Raw genomic sequence first — 20975 nt, forward strand, 5'->3', positions numbered from 1 at the left:
CGTCAGTCAGTTGTTGTTTTGAAACGTTTCCGTGTGGTCGCTTCGCTGTTGTCGGAGAGCGCTTCGTTCTGCCGCGTTGCCAAAGCAAAATACGCGCCAAAAAAATTAACGCCTCGTATGTGCATTAATGCATAGAGATGTGTGAACGGTGAACTAGTGCAAATATAGAAAGCTAATAGAGCCAAACGCTAAAAAAAGGTATTTACAAAATTACTCGCGCTTGCCGCCACAAAAAAGGCAAACAACGAAATAAATATTCGTCGAAACGGCGACCACAACAAACCAAACATAATTGGATCGCATGCCGGTTATTGCGACAAGCACACACACAAAAGTAAATACGTATGTGTATGGGTAATCTATTGTCGCGTGTGGAAGAGTTTGGATTGCAACTACTAAAACTACAAATATGAATATAAATAAAACAAACAGCAAATAACAACCAACAACAACTACACTAGAAGTAAGGGTGCTACACACAACCAGGTGTGCTTATGCCTATGCACATGTGTGTGTATTACTATATGGGTGTGTGTGTGATTTTGTTGTTGTTGCAGTCCTTCCACATTTTGAGCTGGTTTTTGCGCCATTCATTCTGCCAGATGTACGAGAAACAGAAACAGAACGAGAATGAGCACGAGAAACGCGTATTCTGCTTCCGTGCCGTGCCTTGAGTTTCAGTTTTAGTTTTGCTTTTTGTTTTGCTGCATTCATTTGCTTTCAAATAAATTTCCTTTTCAACAAACATTGCACAGCAGCTGTCAGCATCGCACACACACTTACGCAGACAACACATATGTATGTATGTGTGCGCATAAGTACATTGCACATTTGGTTGAGCGTCTTGGCGCGTCATTGGGGAAATTGTTAAATACCTCACGTTTTGTTCTCAGATTTTGCATAGTTGAGCGAGAAAAAGCAAACATTTCTCAGTTGTGCTCAAGCTTGTTAACGAGCACATCAGCAACACAACTACAACTACAACAGCAATAACAACAACAAAGATAACATCGTCATCGTCATCATCAGCAGCAGCATCATCATCCAAAAGCCCAGTGCAAAATGTCCGCAATTAGCAGCCGCAATCAGAAGATGGAACAACAGGTAGGTGGCAATGCTCACACATTCGCTCTCAATTGAAATGTATGCGAGTATATAAATATTTATGTTATGCGAATGCTGAATGCACATTTCTTTTTTATATTTCACAACAAATTGAAAAGAAAATCTTTATAAAATGGCTGTGCACAAAAATGTCTGAGTCATATAATCACAAATGAAGCTAATTTCAACATAAAATTAAATTAGTTAGACAAAACATGACGAAATATTTCTCTTATATATGACATCTCATTTACGATATTGCCAAAAAAAAAACTTTGAAAGAATTTTTTTTTGGTTCTATAAATAACTGAATACTTTTACAATTATTTTGAATGTTATGACGCAAAAAGAACATTTTTGAATTAAGAAATAATTGTATTTTCATAAAACAACAATTTAAATTAGGCGTTTTCCGATAAAAGAATATTATTTTTCATTAGATTTTCGTGCACTTTCATCGATAACACGTAGTTTGAAAATTTCATAACAATCTCAGTTAAAGAGTGCCTTAATTCTCAATCACATTTCACAGAATCGACACCCTTAGGACTTTTGAAGTGTTATACTGTTTTCTTGACTCCCACTTTCAATTCATTCCCCTTCTTTTTTTCGTCTTCTTTGGCTTTGCTCCACCTGGTGTCGTGTTCCCCAGACAACGGAATCGAATTAAATCGAATTTCAACCTCGAAATCGATTGGCTTTTACTTCTTAGCATTATTTTTTCCCCCTGGCGGTCTTATCTTCACCCCACTCAAAAAATAAAAATGCTATCGTTGCAAGTTGCATGTTAGCATTTGCTCCAATTCAGAATTACTTCGTAAAGCAATCATCGAATATATCAACTATTCCATAAGGACGTTCTCTATTGTTTGCTCTGATTTCCTTGTGTTTCAAGCAAGCTAATTAATAAATTATTACAATAATTTCACTAATAAAAACATAGCGAGTGGAGAAGGTCGCTATTAATTAAGAAGGGTTTAAAACTTAATGAAAAATATATCTATATTGTGTTCTCCTATTTCCTTGTATACCAAACAAGTTAATTGATTGTTAGAACACATTTAGAATATATATAAGGTAATGAAGGTCGTTAATAAATTATGTACAAATTGTCTTCTGGTTTCTTCTCCGATTTTCCATTTTGGTTGTGCTGACAATAAATTTCCATATAAAATATTACAATAATTTTAATAAATGAATATCACTTAAAGAACCTTGTTCAATCTAGAATCTACTCAAGATATTCGACTGAGAATATATATATATATTATTTATGTTACTACATGAAGTCTTAATCCTTTTCGTTCTAAGTTATTCCTTCGCTTCATAAATCCGATTGCAGTTTGACACTGAGTAACTTTTTGGTAAAGTTGACAATTATTTAAATTTCACAGCTTCAAAGTTTTGAGCAGCTGTGAAGCAGCATAATGCATTTAATCCATGAGAATTACAATAAGTACTCGTATTCCATATTCCCAGCAAAGTCAACACTTAACTTGTTGGTTGCGAAGTGAGCTCTTGGATTGAGCATACACTTGGCAAATGAAACTGTCTACGAATAAAAGAAAGTAAACATTGTTTTAGCAACAAGCTCGAACGTAATGAATAAAAATCATGTGAGGGAGGAACAAAAAAGACAAAGAGAAAGAATAGAAAGAGAGAGGGAGAGAGAGAGAGAAGAGCATGCAATTTGCAGTTAACATAAATCAGCAACAATGTTTGTGCTTGTGGCAGTATAATTCATGATTAAAATAAAAATACACAAAGGATTAATAAAGGCAACAACGTTGAGAGCTCAAATAAAATTTGAGGAGACCAAATGAACAAACAAAATGTAAGGCGGAACCTTTTGCTGTGCAATTCAGTTCAGTTCAGTTGAATTCTTGTTGTTGTGCCCAGCGTAACTAGGGGCAACTATCGTAAATTATATTATATAAACACAAACACAAGCACACACGCGACAAACACACACACACACACATGCACACATGCACACATGCACACACAAAAGCGAACAAATATTTTGATTGTTGGATTCAGCTTTGGCTTTTAGCGTGGAATCAAGCGACATTTTCCACAGCTGAAAGAACAAATACGAATATCGATTTCGACTTCAACTTCGATGTGTCAATTAATCCAATGAGTCAAGCAATAAGTCAGCCAATTATTTACCACAGCACTCCTGACTTATCGAGCATATGTGAAAGCTCTCAGAAGAAAGACAGAGAGAGACAGAGAAAGAGAGAGAGCTCCATCATTCCTTCAAGCCAAGAAAGGCGTCTGCTCACATTAAGTGGCGTAATGTCTGTAGCTGCTTAAATGGCCACATATTGCTGCCGTATTCGATGTGTGTTGCTGTCAAAAGTCAAAATACTCCCAGTCACATCACACCACCCACGCTCAATGGCCATCAATGCCACGGGCCACACACCTCACAGTATTCAACACGTTTGGCAAATGTGGCTAACGGTTAACAGTTAGGCCAAAAACCAAAACCTCCTTCCCAAACAAGTAAGAAAGCTTCAATCGAGTGTGATCGACTGTGAGATACCCACTACTGATTATCAATTAAAACCAAATAGTGTGGTTTTAAAAAATACCAAATAAGAATACCGAAAACATACTAAAATATACTGAACGATACGGTATTATCTAGTGAATATACCAACTTAATATACCCGTTTTCTTAAATATACCACAAAATATACCACATAAGTATAACTGTTTTTTTAATATACCGCACCGAGCAGTATTATTTTTTAAATGTACCAAATTAATGTACCTAAAAATATTAAAATACTCCGAAATGTATGTATGGCATATTAATATACCAAGTGCTGGCAAAACATTTTTGTTCTATATTTTATAGCCTCTGAGATCTAGCTGTTCAATAAGAGAAACAAGCACATTAACTTGTCTATATCGCCTAGACAGTTGACGTTGATAAAAAATTCTGGGTAATTTTCAGACGGAATTTGTCACTTGCTACCGTCTTTACAGAGAAAAAAAACATAAACTAAAACATTTTTTAAAATAAGTGAAGGTTATTCTTAAAGCTTTCGATTAGCACTATATTTAGAGCTAAGATTGATTTAAGGAACTTGTTCTGTTTCACGAAAACAATGAAAAAATTCGTTCGTATGAATTTGTTTATTTTTGCAATAATCAGAACAGAAAGCAAATCAGAAAAAAAATTCTAAAACCATTCTTAGCTCTAATTTAAGTACTAATCTAAAGCTATAAGAATAAAAATTTTTTATTTTTAAAATTGTTTCAGTTTATGTTTTTTCCACTGTAAAGACTGTCGCACGCGACAAATCCCTCAGATATTTACCCATATACTTTATGCTTTATGGAGTCAGAAAAGGCACAGAGCTATACTACCCTCCTACCCTCTGGGTAGTGGGTATTAAATCCCCACACAAAATTCTAAACGGAAATGACGCATCGCTATGGCTTTTGTTTTTGCTGTTGCTGTTGCTGTTGTCGGTGCCTTTTCGGCATTTCTTTCTTGACTTGGCAGGATTGTAATTTAAGGGGTGTTGCGTTAGGGTTCTTGACCTATTGCTGCTGAAAACGTCCCGTCGGCATACGAATCCAATACTCGCACTCATTGTACTGCACTTCTACTCCTTTGACTCTTTGGGGGCCCAGCTAACAAGTTTGGCCAACAAGCAAAACGAAAAAAAAACATTCTGTTTGCCACAATCATGTAGGACAACGTAAAAAGCAAACCACAAAATTGGAAACTTTGCTCCATTGCACTAAACAGCAAGCAAGCAAGAACATCAAAAACATACTAAGCCAACTTTTTGGGGCTTTGTTGGCATGTCCTCCTAGTCCTGGCTATGATACGACTTCACGTACTTTCTGGGGGATTCCCTTTTACACAGCTTCTGCAATTTGTGGCTAAAAGCCGAGAAGCAAAGGCTCACAAGGATGCCAGACAAAAAAACCTTGTATTAGATGAACATATAAGCAGCAGATTTCTATACCCTGTAACTAACACGTGAGGTATTCACATAAATTATGCATACTGTATGTGGATTAATAGTTGAGCAGCATGTGGACTAAACTTCTGCAAACTTAGATGAAAATTTAAACTTTGGGTATGTCAAAGTCTAGAGCACTCGACAGCAGCCTTCACACTCTTTTTTTACGTCACCCATATACTCGTAGAACAAAGAAGTAGAGATATAAACGCGGCAGGAAAAAATCTCGTAATACACGGCAACATTTTGTCGTAATTTGCAATTTATGCAATGCGAACGCGTCCTGCTGTGAGGCCTCATTTCAATTGCAGATTCCGTGAATTGCAATTTGCCACCGAGCAGCAAGCTATGCCAATTGCTGCAGCAGCGCTGCCAACTTGATTCAATTTCGCAGAGCAGTCGGGAAAAGTTTCACCTCAGCAGTCGACTGAGACTGAGGGAATAAAGTAGCTTCACAGCAGGTTTGAATTTTAAAGCTTTTTGATTGCACCAAGTTTGTACTGGGAGCATGCTCGACTAGATACCAACTTTATATACGAAAGCAATGATATTCCAACTAAAACGAGAATCTCTTAGAATAAAATTTATGTTTAGGTTCACAATTTCAACTTCGTCTATTACATATTCTTTAATAGCTTTGTTCCAATTCTCGTCTCTGTTCGCAATTAAAGTTGTTCAACAGTTTGTAAAATTAAATCGTTAATTTATAATCAAATTGTTTGCACAACTTGTAATTCTGTGTGTCACAGACAGACATTGATAAACTGCCACTGCAACTTTGATTAAATGCGGTTTGTCTTCTTATTGACAGTGACACAAACGAAGTCCCAGATGGACATTCCCAAAAGTAGATGCAGAGTGTTATTGATTGACAGCAGTTTATTGAATCCTTAATCATCCAATTGTTTCAGTTAAATTCGCATGCAACTATCTGCAGCATCTACAAATTGGTTGTGTCATTTCCATTTAGCGAATCTATGGAAGTGATTAAATATTAATGCAAATTTGTGCACTCAGCACCAGAAATTGGATGGGCAACATTAAACATGAATGGCCAAATGAATTCAAATATAATGAGTACATTCGCTTGTAACATTATTACGTTTTAATTGCAAAATAATTGCAGCTGGAGGAAGCAGGAGGCTGGTTAATTAGTGAGCACTTGTATTGAAATGTTGTGAATACTAATTGAAATCAAGTGACATTTCCAACAAAGAGTGGAATGTGGCACTAGAAGACACTCTATATATATTTATTGATCTTCGATTGCTGACAGTTTCTTTGACAGAATGTGTTAATCAAGTTAATTAAATTAAACTCACAATACGAAAATACTTAATTTGATATAATGTCAATGAAGTCTTAGCATTTGAGCTTATCTATTTTTATACCTAGTTTGATTTACTTCTCGGTAAAAAAAACAGCATTACTAATTGATTACTTTCAGTCTCAGTCTCATTAATAGTGATTAAATCAAGTTAATTAAATGGAATTAGTAGCTAAATATAGGTATTAATACTTAATATAATTTTAGCATTCCCTATTTAACATTTCAATACCAAGTTTAATTTACTTTTTGAATTCTTTCTAAGCAAAACAGAGAATAAATCAGGTAATGAGCAGAGAGTTGCTAACAATATATTTACAGAATGTGTAGAGAAACATTTAATGAAACGGAATCTATTGATATTCAATGGATATTAAATTTTATCATTTTATCCTAGCTATTTTTAAACAAAGTTTGATTTACTTTTCCGTTTTCTCTAAAGACACATCGTGGATAATCAATTGATGCTGGCCTCATTTTCAGAACATCTAAAGCAATTTAATGAAATGGAATTTATATCAGCATCTAGAAATGTTAAAGAAAAAACACAAGTTGATATTAAATCAATAAATAGAATTTCAGCTTACCTATATTTATACCAAGATTCGCTTAAATCCCTTCTTTAAAAATCCAGAGTATTGTTAGTCTCGTAATAAAAAATACAGCAACACCCAGTTTGAAGTGTGCAGCAAGGGTATTGAAGTGTGCATTAAAGTCTTAAACCATTGAATGTTTAATGAGAATATTTTAACACTTGAATTTCAATTAAACGCATTAAAATTTCATTTGAAAAGTCGACCACTTGAAATGGAAATGCTGGCAATTTGTATGTTGTTTTTGGTAAATTGGTTTGCTTGCCTATTTAATGGACTGTCAATAACAAGGACAAACACCAACCAACTAACATTTATACTAGTTGGTATTATCTGCTTAGCCAAAAAGCACAGCACTAAAGGACACTCCAATGCAATTAGCCCGCCAGCTAATTGGGTCAAAAATTAAAGTAGTTTTCGTGGCAAGCAGCAGCATCGGTGGGAGTGGCATCTGCTTAAAGGTTGTCCGCAATTAGCCGACAGAATGCCAAACAATCAGACTGTGCCGCAAATTAGAAGTATCAACTGCGGTGCACAAGTGGAGGAGGCAAAAGGAAGAGCCTCCGTCAAAGGTCGTGCTGCGCGGAGAAACCACAAAATTTAGCACGCGACAGCCAAAAAAAGGCAAAAAAAAACAGTTGTTCTGTTTTCGTCGAGTTTTCGAGAAAAGTTCTGCAACGAGCTGTTTCACGCGAATTAATTATTGCATACTTTATTTCTGTGCTCTTCACTTGCCAAAGAATAACAAGTTCATCAGTGGTCCGAAATGTTTCGGGGGGAGGCCAGCTGAAAGTTGCGGAATAAACAAATAAATAAATGTGTTTAACTTTAAAGGCATGGTCATTAAATTTAATGCGTTTTCAACAGCCAATTCTGTGAGACGCATTCCATTTGATGGCCAATTATGAAAAGTTGTAAGGAAATGCAGCGGAAAGTCCAAACAACATGAACCGAAACCGCTGCAAAGGCTAAAAGCAAACACACACAGCCAAAGCCAATGCCAGAGCCAGTCGACGATGCGTGGGTTGCTTTCAGCAACAGGAATGCAGTAATAAGTTCCTTTTTATTTTATTATGTTGGGGTTCGTTCGCTGGTTGCTGCAAGGATATTTATAGCTTATACTAAAAACACGCAACTTGTGGCTGGAATAAAATATAGAAGAAATGGCTCAATTATTGCTCGCGAACAAGGTTTGAAATACCAAAAATAAACTCTCTTTTATGCATTTGTATTTATTACTATGAAGAACGAGCTGAAAGTTGCCTCAAGTTCTCATTTTCTTTCGCTGACTTTGTGGTTAACTGTTTAACCCAATTATTGCAATTAGGGCTAACTTTAAAATGAAATTTTGCGTCCAGGCAATTTAACTTCTGATTTATGAGGGTTTTTCACTGGAATTTCCCTCTTGCAGGTGTCGAAATTCGAGGAATATAAACTTGCTTCCATCCGATATAAATTCTGATTTATAACGAAGATATTCTTCGCTCCCACGCTCAGTCAGCTGTCGACATAATTATGTATTCGCTTCAAGCATAAACTTGATGGGTTCTTGGGGGTTGTGAGCTGGGGAAATTTGTTTGGCTGTTTCATTTGAATGCCTGTCATAAGCGCCAAAGAGTCGACAGCCATAAAGTGTGTTTATTGTGGTGCTTTTAATTTTTTTGTAGGTCATAGCTTGGAGTTGGAAAAGCTCAGCACGCGTTTCCTTATTTTTATTTCTACTATTTAAGTGAAGCTTTTGCTGTCAACAAATATCGCGCATAATATGTTAAATTTCCTCGTATTGATTGATGCTGCTATTAAGTTTGCAATTCATAATAAAGAGAGTGCCATGGATTAGATGGCCGGACAAGTTCGTTGTAAAGCTGTCATCGACAGCCTCTATTCAGTGCTCAACAAGTACCCAACTACGATGATCATTTAATAATCTGTCTCCTCGGCGCACAAAAAATCTGACACGCAAAAAGAGGTTGCACAAAAAAAGTGAGAAAGCTACTCGACTGTGAGATACCTGCTACCCATTTTTAATAAAAACTGAACAATGCGATATTATTCTTAAGATATACAAAATTAATATACCAGAATAAAACAAAAATATACCAAGGGGTGTATTTGATATATTGATATTGTACTACATGCCAATAATACCATAAAACAAATACCAAATATATACTACATTGTCAGCCAAAGCTACTTAAACTCGTTGTAAGTTGGCGTTTTCCCAAAAAAAAGGATTTTCTTAATTAATTGCTACAACCAATTTTTCAGGACAGAGAGAAACCCATTTTCAATAAAATCAAACCAATGCGATATTATTCTTAAAATATACCGAATAATGCAATGTAATCATTTAAATATCATAAATTAATATACCAAAATAGTGAAATATACCGTAAAGTATATTTGGTATATTGATGCCAAATGAACAGTGTGGTACTACCAGCTAAATATACTAAATTGATCTAACAATAATACTGAAATATACAGAAATGAATATTTGCTATATTGATATAACAAGTGTTGTCAAATTATTATAACAATTTTTATTGATCGCCTTTGAGATATGGCTATTTTGTTTCGAATGTTGACACTGATCAAGAATATATGTACTTTATGAGGTCGGAGATGATTTCTTCAGCCTATGCCATACATTTGCTGAGGGCACAAAATTGTGATACCTTTCTACCCTACGGGTAACAGGTATAAAAAGAAGAAGCGACAGTAACAGTAACTGTGCCAGCCACTCGGCAGCCTTGGTGAATTTTTTTTTTTGAACTGGATTTTCAGTTGGCACTTGTCCGCTTTTGTGCCTCCGTTTACGTCTCCGCCTCCTGCCTAACACCTGTCAAGGCGGCTAAAAGGCAGTTGGGCCGCGGAGTAAAGGAAAGTGATTTTGTAATAACGCAAAGTGGGATAAGCACACGACGTAAGAGAGAGGCAGACAGAGAGAAACAGAGAGAGAGAGCGACAGACAGGGGCTTAGGGCGTTGCACAAAAAAGTGACAGAATAAGCGCAGCCGTTGCCGTCGACCAACATGACGTATGAGCGATATTAAATAAGCCGTAATATTAACGCCAGCTTGCCTCGAGTATTTGCTCATTTGCAATGCAATTGCTTTTGCCATCCACTATAATGAGGTGGCCAGCGATGTGAATGAATATAATCGATAGAAATCCAAGCCGCTAGAATCAATTGAGTGTTGTTCACCTCGGCATTCGTCTTAATTAAAAGCAACGGCACTGGCATTGTTTGTGTGGCACAACAACACGCATCAACATGTCGCTGGCAAGTTCGATTAGTTAGGCTTGGCGTCAACCTGTCGCCTGGACACAAATCGAAGTGCCATTGATCTATCGGACATGTGAGCCACGCCTGCCATTGGCCGAGCACACAATAAACTAACGACCAATGTCCTCGCTCGCATTCGCGTTCGCTTTGCCATTGTCCTCGCTCTGTCCAGCCATTCATTCATTCATTCATTTATTTGGCCAGCTGCGTGGACGCTTTTCTAATCACCGACGAGCGCTGTTTTGTGGGTGTTTGTTTTTTAGTGTCCTTGCACCTGCATTTCAATCGACTCTCTGCACCTTTTGTCAGCTGCCATTGTTGTGTTGTGTTTCTGTTTTTTATCGATTATGCGTCGCGTTTGTTCTACTTTACGACTTACAATAACAAAAAACGCCCTCAATATAATACAGAGTACACGAGTAGCATACACGGCGTATGCTTGATGGCAATTAAATTACTTTGCCCTTTCAACCATTCGCATAGATAACTGCTTTCCATTGTTTTTATCGTATCACAAAAAAAGAAGAGAAATTTAATAAATATTTGTATTGAAATTCCTGGTCATAAATCTTTCATGACAATTAATGGGAGCATTTGTTGGAAACAGTTGTTGGATTCTCTATCATCTCTCGCTCTCTGTATTTCTCTTTTAGACACCTTTGTCACGTCTACAGGACCATTAATTATAATGCAAGGTCTTGACTCTTGTCACAGCGAAGAGCTTTAATCTTTATTTAATGAATTTGATTGAACATTTTTGATATTAGTGTAATTAGGTCAATGGGAAAATGATTCGCCCCGGTATTAAATTATAGGTTCAGATATCAAATCATAATTAGCCAGCACACGTGGCGTATACTTGATGAGCAAGAAATTTAGTCGAGCGTAGCCATAGTTCTGCATTCCTTTGTTCTAAAGGTTATCTACTTGCTTTATGATGCGTATAAAAAGCTCGTAAAACTGATGTTGCTTAACATCTTAGCACAACAATAAAAGTCAGTTGAGGTCACAATAATGTAAACAGCATTTTTATTGAAGCGACTAACATATTATTTTTACGTTTCATTTGATTAACAACCTAAAATACGAAGTAACTGGATTTATTAAAATATAACATCAATAAAATAAAATAAAACTGAAATATAAAATATTTTAACACAGAATAATAGTTATTTTTCATAATGTTCTATTTCTATAACTACTATAAATATTTATTTTATTAATGTATACACGAACTTAGCTTAGGTAATCATGTGGTTAAATATTTAGTGGAATGAATTAATTAACATTTAATAAATAAAAATTAATTTGTTTAATGATTATTTATTCATTAGTTTCGATAACAAACAAAGATATTTAATGCAAGTGGACTAAGCAACAACAAATTACGTATTAGATTGTATTAATATATTATATTATATAATAATTATCGCATTTTGTACAGAATTATCGATATTTTCTCTCTGTAGCTTTGAATATTATGAATATTAATGAATATTAATTTTTCACATTTTCTATCGTGTAAAAGTGAAAATTGTACTTAAATATAATTACAATCAACTATTCTTAATATTAAATCGTATTAACATATAATAATAATTAAATAAGAAAATATTAATTTTTAGTGTCCATTTTTTTTTTGTTTAAACCCACGAGTTTTTATTTTAAACACTCTTTATCGAGTTTATCGATAACGAACATTATAGTAAAGCTGACAAATTGCTTTTGCGTGCTTTGTAGCGCATTTGGCTCATTCAAGGATAACTCGTCCTTTAATGCAATTTGCATGTTTTAATCAAATTGTTATGTTTGCTTTTAACACACACCGACACACCCAGCTGACACACACACACATGCACACACATATTTGTACTCGTTTGGCGTCCCTTAAGTATTGAAATCATGGAAACAAAAAGAAAAAATACGGGGTACCTAGCTCAAGGGCGCAAATGTCGATTGAAAACAATTCAAAATGTGATATTGGCGTGCCATTCCATGTACATATGTATGTATACCCTTCCTTTCCCTTCCCTTCCCTGCTTTTCGCCCCTTTCACCACTCCCTTTGGCAAAAGGCTATTCGCGTTAACTCGCAACGTGCGCTAAAACTGCAAATGAAATTGCAAAATGAATGCAATTTAAAAGCTGCTCCATCGAAAAAAACCATGACAACGTTTTTATTGTTGTTGTTGTTGTTGTTGTTGTTGTATTCGTCAGAATATCCTTCGACTTCGTTTTGTAGAAAGGGCAATGCAACAACTCGATTGTTGTTGTTGCAGCAACATTAAGCAGCAATTTTTATTGATAAAACTTTCTTCTGACGCTTGCGAGAAGCCAAGGCAAACATGTCCGCATACAAACCTCCTCCTTCCACTCAACTGAACTAACCACAAAGGGACGCCCTCTATCGGTGGGTAGTTGCTAGTTGCTAGTTGATGATGTATTATGTGTTCTCGCTCAGCACCGTCGGACTGTTTACTCCACTGACACCTGTCTGTGTCTCTTTCTAACTGTCTACGTCTACGTCCGTGTGTGTGTGTGTGTGTGTGTGTTTGTGTGTACATATTTCTTATCTTTGTCTGTGTCTTATGGAAACACTCACAATATGCAACTGAAGGTCGCTCAATTGTGCAAACATTTCTGCAACATTTTAGACACGTTAGCAGAGAGGAATGCACAAAGAAAACTTTGCAAATTGATATTGGCACATCAATTCTGCATACGATTATGCTAACAAAACAAAGTACAGCACAAATGAAAAGCAAATCCAATAAGAGGGACAGGCCAAATGTTGTTTTTATGCAAATATTCAATACCTTATTGATGGTAATCAACGAAAAGGACAGACACACTGATACTGGCTTCACTCAAAGTATTTTAATGTGTTTTCCAAGGATATTGAAAGAATGCGGAAATTGTTAAATCAATGAATTTTGTTTAGAAAAAAGGTACAAAACAAAACTGTTATTTGATTGCAATCTTTGCTAGGAGATTAGTCCAATCCTTGCTTCTTGTTAAAACACAATTTCAGTTGTACAATTTTTGCTTTTTGTAGCATAGTTTTTTACTTTTTTCCAAGAATTTTCTTTAGGCATTTTTATAAAAAAAAAACCATTGATTGATTGCTTTTCTAGGGATTGGACTAATTTTACTTTTTTGTTGAACAGCATTTCATTGAGGATTTGAGTAATTAAATTTTGTACACCTTCGACTTTCGACTTTTTATAAAGTATTTTTACTTCTTATATAATAGCTTTGAAATATAGATTATTAAAAATTGTTTTTAATATAGTATTTATATAAACAAACTTTTGTTTTAGCTATATTTGTTATATATTAGACAAATTTTACTTATTTTTAAAGCCCAATTTAAATACAGATTTAAGTTATAAAAGTTGTAGCATAGTTTTTCACTTTTTTCCAAGAATTTTCCCTAAAGCATTTATATAAAGCAACTCTGTTAATTAAATACTATCTTTTCTAAGGATTAGGATTAATTTTACTCATTCAAAAAATAGTACTGAAATATGAAAAAATAAATGTTTGTATTCTTACGTTTCTCCAAAGTCTCACTTAATAATTTTTGCTTCTTGTTAAGCAGCATTTAAATACAGAAGAAATTTCTGTTTTACAATTTTTGCATTTTTCAAGAATTTTTTCTAACGCATTTACACAAAAAACAACTCTTGTTATATTGCTGTCCTTAAAGCAATTTTACTTCTTGGAAAACTGCATTTAAATATAGCCTTTGTGAAGAGATTTCTGGTTAACAATTTTTTCCATCCGAGCATAGTTTTCACTTTTTTTCTAGAATTTTCCCCAACGGAATTTTATTGATTTATTTAAAAAAAATATGCAACATTAATATTTAGCATGTTGTTTTTCTGGGAATTAATGAAAGTTCTTGTTAAAAACAACCGAAAAATAAATTTGGCATCAATAGCGATAGCTGCATATTTTATATAGAAAAATCTGTGCACACATGTGAAATGAAAGGAATTATAAAATTCGATGTAGGATTCGCAGAATATATTAATGAAGTTTACCGCAATAAGCTTGTATATTTTGCATTTTTAATTCATCGTGTCTCTGGGCGTATTCACGAAAAGGGAAATTTGACTCCCGCTTAATATATGATAAATGTTTTGAATTCATTTTGCGACGACGACGACGCAATCAAAATGACATCCTCAGGAAGCTGGCAACTAATTAAGAACGTTGCCTCAAATGACAGCCAGCCCGTCGTTTAATCTGCTCAGCTTGTACTTTTACTTATGCAGCAGCCAATTCGACATAATTAAAGCAATTGTTGCATGCAACACGACCGCTGTCGACAGTTGTCACTTGCTGCCACTCGAGAGGGTTTGCCACTGCACACACCTGAGCGAAGACGACTTAAAGACACAAGGACAAGGACAACGCAGCGCTAGGATGATTATGAGATGATACTAGAAAAAAAGTTGTTGGCTTTTGAGTGAAACACTTGACGCAATAGCTTAAGGCAGACAAAGACAGAGACAGAGAGAGGGATAAAGAGAGATGTCTAAAAGCTTTTGATTAGTTGCTGCACATTTGGATGAATTTTACACAAGTTAAGCGGACTGAACATGGCAGCGTAATTAGCGTAATTAAATGCCAATTTGGACAATCAAATGAATGCGTTGGCAATCACAATCCACAATCGTGTCCCTTGTCCTTTATGCTCTGCGCCAAATGCGACTCCTTCGGCAAACACTCGCACGTAATTGCACGTGAATTATGAAAATGCCCGAGGGGTCAGTTGCCGGATACGGCTCTGTCATTCGACTTTGATAGCCGGAGGTCTGATGAAATGCATTTCTCAGAGCCTCCAGAGGCTCCCCAATCGACAGTCTGAGCTGCTGTTGTTGCTGTTTCTGTTGCTTCTGTTGTTCCGCTGTTCGTTAATATTAAATCAGTTCGTTTTTGCCGATGACAAGCCAAGCATTTAAGGGTTTAATACAGGATATACTCATATGTGTGTATATGTGAATGCGATGCTGTTGCTCATTAAGAGCGAAAGCCAAAGCCAAAGCCAAACCACAGGCAAACTTGTCAATTCCCCCACGTCCAATCCAGGCAACATTCATTCCTATTTATCATCATACTTGGAATAAAAACAGAAAATAGAGAAGAGAGAGAGAGAGAGTTCGCATTGAACTTTTCCTAGGAAATTGGCAACAAGCAGTTGCGAGTTTTCCAAGCGGATTAAACGAGACTGTTCAACAATGTTGTCATGTAAGGTTATTACATCGCATCGCAGAGCTCGATCAAATCCTCAAATCCTCAACTACATTTGTGCATCCTTTTTAAAAGCACTCAAAGTCGAACTGTGCTGTAAGTTCACTTAGACACAATAAATAGCAAAAGCAGACGTGAGTTAGAGCAGTCTTAAAATGCAGTCTCGGAATGGCTATTGAAGAAAAAAGCAAAGCAAAAAGAAAATAAAATGTTAACGCGAATGATGCTCAACTATGAAATACTTATAGAAATGGAACAGCTAAGTGTTTAGCAAAGAATATTAGAAATGACAATTGTATTACATTTAGGATGTGCATTTAGTATTGAGTAAAATGTATTACATTTTTCAATATGAGTAATATAATAGCTTCTCTATATTTATTTATTTTCAACTTAACTAAAAAATAAAAGCATAAGAGCGTTAACTCTAACCGAGTCTTTAGTAATTTCTATTAATATTTCTAATGTGATTATTAAAGCTTAAAAATCTCTAAACAAAATACAACCAAGCATTTCCAAAATACATCAAAAATAGGTCGAATGAAAACAATATTTTTAAGCCTGTTACCCATAGGAGAGAAGGATATTATAACATTGTACCGACAGGGAATGTAAGTAACTGGCAGAAGGAGAAATTTCTAGTGTACATATGAGCACATATATATAGATATAGATTCAAATTTGTTCTAGACTATATTCTCAGTGATGTACTATATCGATATACGAAATAAAGCATTGGGATATTTCAATATATATATTTTTGTTATATTAATTTAGTTTTCCTTTCATTGACTAAGTAGTTGCGGGCATCCCAAATTCGAGTAAAAGTCTGTAGCTTCCTAACTTATTTAAGCACATCAACTTATGACGTTACTCTATTATATTCAATTGATTTGTCAACTACTTCCTAGATACATTTTCTATACTCTAGTCTAGCATTCTTTTCCACAAACATTTTCAAAGAGTATAACGGATATAAATCTACGAGTGGCTCGATAGAATATGGAATGCCTGCCAAAATATGAAATGAATATGTGAAATTCTGCGGCTATGCTAGACCGTAAATACGCACACACACACACGCATACTTCTATACATATGTATATGTATTCATGTGTTGGTGGCTTGTGTGGAATTTTATGTGCAATTTCGTGGCGCTTTTAAAGGGCTTAAACCGTCATTGGAAAGCAAAGGAAAAACGCAGCAATTGCAATGCTCAGTTGAGTTTTTCACTTTTCACTTTGATAACGAGAAATAGACGGAGGAATAGAGCAAAAGGATTTCAGAGTTCAGGGTTGGCTTGTCAGCAAACTGAAAAAGGATTAGCCTTCAAAACGGAATTCAGGTTATTTACACAATAACGTGACCTAAACGACGCTCGCTGTCTTTAAAAGTCTTATCTTTCGGTTGGCCATGTTGCAGCTGGGTGCAAGAAGCATTTCTTATTAAAAAGTATCTTGGCCAAGAACATTGGGCCATTAATTAAAATACTTACGGCAAACCGCACAAAACTTTTCTGCAGCACGCAACTTTGTGCTCTAACTTTAGCATTGAAATCGTTCATGCAGCACTAACAATGCACCGAAAGTTGGCCCGTAATAATAAATATATTTCGCTAGTTGAAAATGTAACAAATTGTTGTATTCATTCACTCACATTGTTACGCAGCGTCATTCACCTTTATCACCATCGTGCTCGTCCAGCATCCAAATGAACCCGAGTATTCCGTGTTAAAGACTTGCCACATACTCGCTGTTGCGACATGGCGCATAAATATTAATGGTAGCACCTTTGCCTTCGCCTAGCCAGGCAGCTTCAGGCAGACAGATGGACAAGGCAACCTTTGTTTGTGCTACACAAATATTTACACACAGACCAGGCGAACATTGACCACAGCGGAAGCGAGTTAGAAAGAAACAGCAAGCTTGAGTGCGAGAGCGAGAAAGCAAGCTAAGGCGACGTCTCGTGGCAGCTTCTGTTGCTGTTTGACTTTGCCTTTATTGAACTGTCAGAGGACTGAAGCAACAGCAACAGCAGCAGCATATTCCCTTCTCTTTGCTGATGAAATGCTTGATCCGAATTTGACCTTTTGTAGCAAACATGTTGACTTCATCCATGTTCGGGGTGCTAACGAGTGAAATCCATGGACTCATTGTTAACCCGCGTGCATGCAAAAAGCGTGTTCGTCTGTGTGTGTTAGCGGGTATGTCTGTGTGTGCCTGTGTGTGTGTGTGTGTCAACACAACAAAGGCTGCCATTTGCCCGAAGCTCTGTTACTTTGCGCTTTGGCCTTTGTGCCGCTGCGTGCCTTTCTCACATGCCCAGTCACTTGCCACTTGCCACTTGCCCCACTGCCAACATGCCAACTCGTCACATTTTACTGCATACTTTCAGGCGCGCCCAGCAGCCGCCAACGCCGCAGTCGACGTCACCGTCGTCGTCGCTGTCGCCGTCGACGTCGGCCATTGTTATTATTGTTGGCTCGAAAATTTGCATACAAAGTGCAGAGGCAATTGAGCCATTTAGGCCACTACAAAACGTGGCTAATTTCTGCCCAAGAGCCATAAGGATTCGCAAATAGTATTACAAGCGGGCATCAGACGTACTATTCTCAAGAGCTCAACCGTAAAGTGGCATTCTTTTCTTCAGTTATTTTCTAATCTTCAATGCCAGGTGAAGATGCTGCCACTGCTGCCGCTGTTGCTGCGACAAACTTTGGCGACAAACTGGCACAACTTTTGTGTCATGCCTCGTAAAATGTTAGAGAGGAAAATCAACTGCTGCAAAAACGAACTCTGAAAAGGCAAAGCCACAGAGCCACACAGCACTTTCTTATTGTCTGTTGTACTTTCGTAATCGCAACGAAGTAACAAGCTGACAAAGAAATAAATGTTCCGAGTACATACGACAAGCATCACAACATTTTTGCATGCGAGCTTGCCTCTCGCTCCCCTTTTTTTTATTACCTGAAACTGTCGTCGGTCCCAAAAAAAAAAAAAAAAAAAAAAAGGAAGAAAAAGCCAGCTATTTAAAGCCTTAAAGCCGGATATTAAACAATGCTAGAATGCTTTAGCAGCTTACTCGTAAAAGGCCTCCCCAAAAATTGTGGCTAAGATTTAATCCAAGCATTTTGCCAACACACATCATTAAGACATTTTATGTTTTTTTGATTTTCTGTGTCGAATAATCTGGCTAATAAAATCTGTGCGAATGTCAAGTATTCACTTTCTATCGCTATCCGTAGTTGAATGTGTTTTGAAATAATGTCACGTCTCTCTGCAGCGACTGGCAAGCATAATAACTTATTGCAAGAGCTCAGCCGCACTTATGATATATTGCATAGTCTGCAGAATTTATTCAAGCAAACATTTGACATAAATTTCTAGGGGAAGCAGAAACTATTGCCAAATTTTTTAAAGCATGTTTCGCACTCTCGACTGCTGCACTTGTAGTTGAAAATGTTTAATAAATTAACAAAGCGGTATTATTAAAAATATTATATATACTATATTAATATACCGAAATAATACTGAAATGTACATAAGTCATATATTCGACATAGAGTTCAACATTTAAAATATACCATAGAGTACCAAATATACCGAATTGGTTACCCAACACTAAAATATATCGAAAGATTTATTTGGTTTATAAATATAGTATTACACTCACAATATACTATAGAGATATAAAATATACCAAATGTAGTCCCAGACAGTATAATACTAAAATATACCGAAAGCTGTATTTGATATATCTATATTCCAAATATACCATAAGTTACAAAATATACCAGATTATCAACCAAAGCTACTACAAAATATTTTCTTTTACCGGGTACAAAAATTCCTGCAAATGCAGATTATAATACCATAAAGCACAAATAATTATTAAAGCTTCATAACATAGTAGCTAATGCAGCACAAAAAAGTGTATCCAATTTCAAAATTTAATTAAAACTTAATACCGTCTAAAGCGCCTTTGACATTATTAAACAGCTCAAATAATAAATGTTATTAGAAAAACAAACATGTAAAAAAGACATCCTATTAACTATTCATAAATGCTTTTTGCTATAGTAAAATAAAAAAAAATTAAACATAATTAAATTCACAAAGCAATTAACACCAAATGGCAAAACCAATAAGCGAGAAATATTTAGCAAAATGATAACTTAATGTACGAATGCTTTAAACAAGTTTTGTGTAAGCCTCTCACTACTACAAATAAAATTAAAGTGCAGCAGAGACGTGACTTAAACTCTAATATAAATTTGATACAGAATCAATAGACTTCGTTGCGAAAGAAGAAAACGTGTTTGACATATTGAATTTAAGAGCATCATGCTTATAATCAGATTTATCATCCTTGATGACATACGAGAGTAGTAAATCCTTATTGAAGCTGAATTGTGGTAAATAAGCTCTTTGTTTGTGGACCAAATAAAAGAATAAATTGCAGACTCGATGAGGCTGATGTTGAGGCCAAGTCGAGTCTTTAAATTGAATTCACAAAGCTGGGAAAACAAAGCACTTTAGGCCTGGAGTCGCAATCAGCGTCACAGACAAGGTGGTAAATTCATTTAATCCGGCTTTAAGCTTATGGCAAGATATGTGACGCACATTCCAATGAAGAACTCATTGTGAGTGCCACAAACAGAGACAGCTAGAACAGAGAGAGAGAGAGAGAAAAAGAGACAGGGACAAAGGCAGAAACAGGACATGACATGACAACATCGATGTACTCCAGCAGGAAAAAAAGGTGGATTGGGCTTATGGCTTAATGAAGCGGCGGCTAAATGGATGCCAAATAAAAAAAGGACCACACACACACACACTCACACGCATGCACGTACATGTCGAGAGGGCAACAGCCCAACAGTCAAAGGCGGATATAAAAGCTTGTAATAGTTTGCAGCTAACCCAATATCCATTTTATGGTCGCCTCGTATTTTCTTCGCCTTTTTTGCTGCTAAGGTTAATCGTCAGCTCGTGTGAGTTGTCGTCCAAATCGATGAGTATTTTTCCAAGCCATTGGTCATTGGTTATCGTCGATACTTCTAGAGAAGAGAGACAGTCCTCTGTTGGCTGCTCAGCGACGCATTAATTATTCAGTAGTTCGGTCTGACTCCAAACACAACGAGTTTGTTTTCACATTACTCAGATTCAATTTAAATTATAAATGTATCAAACATATTTATGCAGCGACTGTGCTCGAGTTAACTACGTGAATCTTAACAAGTCAGAAAGTTACAGTCGAGAGTGATCGACTATGAGATACCCATTATTTTCTAAATATATCAAATTAATATACTAGAACATTCCCAAAATATACTGAAGATTATTACATTCTAACCATAGAGCGTAAGATATACCAGAAATATTTACTAAAACAGTCGGAATTAAAAAAAAA

The 20975-nt window shown here is 35.9% G+C and overlaps 1 protein-coding gene across 2 annotated transcripts in view; it reads left to right on the top strand.

Annotated features, from left to right (window-relative positions):
• The window catches only part of LOC133843847 (protein king tubby), a 30805-nt gene continuing 9830 nt past the window's right edge, over nt 1-20975 (top strand). The window contains exons 1-2 of one of the 2 annotated variants that reach the window (XM_062277583.1): nt 1-463; nt 894-1104. In XM_062277583.1, coding sequence (XP_062133567.1) covers nt 1063-1104 — 42 coding nt within the window. In that variant the 5' untranslated portion in view covers nt 1-463; nt 894-1062. The remainder of the gene's footprint in view (nt 464-893; nt 1105-20975) is intronic. The other variant, XM_062277585.1, reaches the window with a different exon arrangement.

This window comes from Drosophila sulfurigaster, chromosome 3, assembly GCF_023558435.1.
Source record: "Drosophila sulfurigaster albostrigata strain 15112-1811.04 chromosome 3, ASM2355843v2, whole genome shotgun sequence".
Taxonomy (NCBI): Eukaryota; Metazoa; Arthropoda; class Insecta; order Diptera; family Drosophilidae; genus Drosophila; species Drosophila sulfurigaster.